Source organism: Malaya genurostris, chromosome 2, assembly GCF_030247185.1.
Source record: "Malaya genurostris strain Urasoe2022 chromosome 2, Malgen_1.1, whole genome shotgun sequence".
NCBI lineage: Eukaryota > Metazoa > Arthropoda > Insecta > Diptera > Culicidae > Malaya > Malaya genurostris.
Window position 1 is genome coordinate 332,189,719 of NC_080571.1, and position 3,647 is coordinate 332,193,365.

Consider the following 3,647-nt stretch of genomic DNA (forward strand, 5'->3'; position numbering starts at 1 on the left):
TTCTGTTTTAGAATCTCTCATTTTACTAAACTCATTAAAATTTTTTTTTTGTTTTCAGTTTGATTTATTCGACAATTATAATTATTGCGGTATAGTTCCGAAACAGTTGTATTACAAGCCACCCTACAAGTAATAATTATCAACAAATAAACGCATCTTTTGCGAGCTGTTTTTTCTTGCTTTAGCAGCAAGTGCTAAAATTGAATGCCATGTTTACAGTTGTGAGAAAACATCACTAGAAACTAGTACTAGTAGTCTTCGGAGAGCAGTGGAGTCGGCGACATAATACAATGCATCCTGGAATATGCAACATCGCACTTCATTTCCTAACTGGCCTAGGAGCGTACGCGGCGATTATATTTCTGTTCGACTGCTTAAAATCTCCTTTCAATATATTTTGGAATACGATTTTCTCCAACAGTAAACCGTTCAAAACGCGATACGGACCATGGGCAGGTAGATCATTTGTAAGCTACCAACGAATCGAAATATGATCAGTTTTGTAAATTTCACAGTAATCACAGGATCTTCGGATGGGATCGGAAAGCAATATGCATTCAATCTGGCCAGCAAAGGAATGAACGTGTTTCTCATCTCGAGAACGGAGTCGAAATTGATCAAAATTGCCGAAGAAATACAATCAAAGCACGCAGTCGATGTTAAATGGTTGTCGATCGATTTCTCCAAGAGTCAACAGATTTACGAGGACATCAGCGAAGCGCTTTCCGGGCTAGACATCGGAATGTTGGGTACATTTTAAATTTCGAATCGAATCATTTCTGTTTTGTAAAAGTTAATCTCTCCGTCAGTGAACAACGTCGGAACTACTCACCAATATCCGTTAGAATTTGACCGTGTGCTAAGGAACGAATTACAGCAAATCATTTCGGTTAACATCGAAACGGCCCTGATGATGACCCACATGGTGCTACCCGGTATGAAACGTCGACGTCGAGGAATTATTATTAATATGTCTTCGGCGGCCGGACTGTCCCCGATGCCACATGTTTCGGTTTATGCGGCCTCCAAGGCATTCATCAACCACTTCACGTTGGCCCTGAAGGAGGAACTCCGCGGAACGGGCGTCGAATGTCAGCTGGTTTATCCCTTGTTTATCGTTACCAACCTTACGGGACATTTACTGACCGTAAATTGGTGGGCATTTCTCGCAACTGGAGTTAAGAAGTTTACGAAATTCGCTGTATTTACTATTGGCAAAACAGATTGCACGACCGGTTTTTGGAGGCATGGATTACAAGTAAGTTCGGATGGAATTCTTTGCAAGACTTAAGAGCTAATTGCATTAATTTATTTAATTTAGCTGACAATTCTCAAGATTTGCAACCCACTGATGAGTTTAAAAATATTTTCATTTGCTGTGCAATCGCTAGGAGGCAAATCCCATGGACAATAAAGTAATTTGTGTTCGGTAAAATAATATGATTCGATAGAATGTTCCACCTAGACATTAGGTTGAGGAAATAGGATATCCATTTGTATTTCAGTAGTGAAAAATCGGTTTTGGGTCCTGAAAATGTAATTGTCATGGAATTCTTTTCGTGCATTACCTTAAAATAGAGGAAACCATCAACAGTAAGCCCGAGTCTTCAAGGTTCACGATGCGCACGAAAGTTTTTGCACTTACTTGAACACCGTCTTCCATGTTTGAGCTTGTACACGTTGAATTGTTTTCAAGTTTGTACACAAGCGCTGTGTACAAGGTTGAACATCACCTCGGTGTGCTATTTGAGGCGAACAGTTGAGTAGTGAGTTTGAGTTTCGCACTTTGCAAAATCATTTCAACTAAAATTTCATGAATATTATTCGAGTAAAACATCAATATAAAGAAGTAATAAACACAAAAGAAAAATAATGAAATCCCTACGATACTTTTGATTTACAAAAAAGTCATATGAAACAGACATCAGTTGAATCAAAACATCATCATCAGTGTAAAACAAAATTGTAATGCATCGATTTATCAATAAATAAGACTTTATTTTCAAATTACCGCTTAGTTTTGCTTCGACAGAGTGTTGCAAATATAAGAAACTGTAACGTTGGTTTATATTCAATTTCCAGCTCCAACAAAATATTTTTATCTGTGTAAGGTTATACAATAAACCCTGTTTTAATTCACGTAGCGGTGTGATGATGCTTCAGCGAAAACAGGTCTTAAGATCTATACGAGCATTCAAGAGTTTATGTATAGTTTTTGAATGCTGCTCAAAGTCGTAGAGCTACATACTGCTTACCTGTGTATTTTGATCTTTTCTCGAAAAATTCTCAGCCGTCCAAGAACGGTAGTGAAAACAGGTCTTAAGATCTAAACGAGCATTCAGCAGTCTAGGAATAATTTGAATGCTGCTAATAGTCGTAGAGCTACATACTGCTTATTTGTGTATTCTGATCTTTTCGCGGAACATTCCTAGTCGTCCAAGAACTTCAGTGAAAACAGGTCTTAAGATCTAAACGAGCATTCAAAAGTTTAGGTATAGTTTTTGAATGCTGCTCATAGTCGTAGAGCTACTTACTGCTTACTTGTGTATTTTGATCTTTTTTCGGAACATTCCTAGTCGTCCAAGAACTTCAGTGAAAACATATCTTAATATCTAAACGAGCATTTAGCAGTCTATGTATAGTTTTTGAATGCTGCTTATAGACGTAGAGCTACATACTGCTTTCTTGTGTGTTTTGATCTTTTCTCGGAACATTCCCAGTCGTCCAAGAACTTCAGTGAAAAAAGGACCTAAGATCTAAACGAGCATTCGGCAGTCCATGTATAGTTTTTGAATGCTGCTTATAGCCGTATAGCTGCATACTGCTAACTTGTGTATTTTGATCTTTTGTCGGAACATTCTCAGCCGTCCAAGAACTTCAGTGAAAACAGGTCTTAAGATCTATACGAGCATTCAAGAGTTTATACATAGTTTTTGAATGCTACTCATAGTTGTAGAGCTACATACTGCTCACTTGTGTATTTTGATCTTTTCTCGGAACATTTCTAGTCGTCCAAGAACTTCAGTGAAAACAGGTCTTAAGATCTATACGAGCATTCAAGAGTTTATACATAGTTTTTGAATGCTACTCATAGTTGTAGAGCTACATACTGCTTACTTGTGTCTTTTGATCTTTTTTCGAAACATTCCCAGCCGTCCAAGAACTTCAGTGAAAAAAGGTCTTAAGATCTAAACGAGCATTCGGCAGTCCATGTATAATTTTTGAATGCTGCTTATAGTCGTAGAGCTAGATACTGCTTACTTGTGTATTCTGATTTTTTCTCAGGACATTTTCAGTCGTCCAAGAACTTCAGTGAAGATCCATACGAGCATTTAGCAGAACGAGAACGATAAGTTCGTTAATGCGCTTTGTTACATTGGTAGATCTTAAGGCCTGAACTCCAGGAAGTTTTCGGGATGGACATCGGTTACGTTTATAACGTTTTCGCTTGATGCTAAACCTAACTCAGTTTCTACCTATTTGTTCGAAGCTAGTTTCGAACTTAGTTTCAACGTTGTTGAACAGAAAATCGAGTCAGTTTCGAACCTGGTTTTCATATCAGGTGTGCTCAAATCCCCGTTGCTAAGTGCGAAACCAACACAGTTTCGTGAAAAGTGTTTGTTGGATGAAACTATCCTGGGGCAGTT

At 38.1% G+C, this 3,647-nt stretch overlaps 1 protein-coding gene across 1 annotated transcript; it reads left to right on the forward strand.

The window, feature by feature from the left end:
- The first annotated feature begins 234 nt into the window (after nt 1-234).
- On the forward strand, nt 235-1,969 carry LOC131427844 (inactive hydroxysteroid dehydrogenase-like protein 1). Its single transcript, XM_058591388.1, has 4 exons — nt 235-456; nt 516-749; nt 810-1,258; nt 1,322-1,969. Exons 1-4 carry the CDS (start codon nt 291-293, stop codon nt 1,412-1,414), a joined length of 942 nt encoding a protein of 313 aa, XP_058447371.1. The 5' UTR covers nt 235-290; the 3' UTR covers nt 1,415-1,969.
- The last annotated feature ends 1,678 nt before the right edge of the window (nt 1,970-3,647 follow it).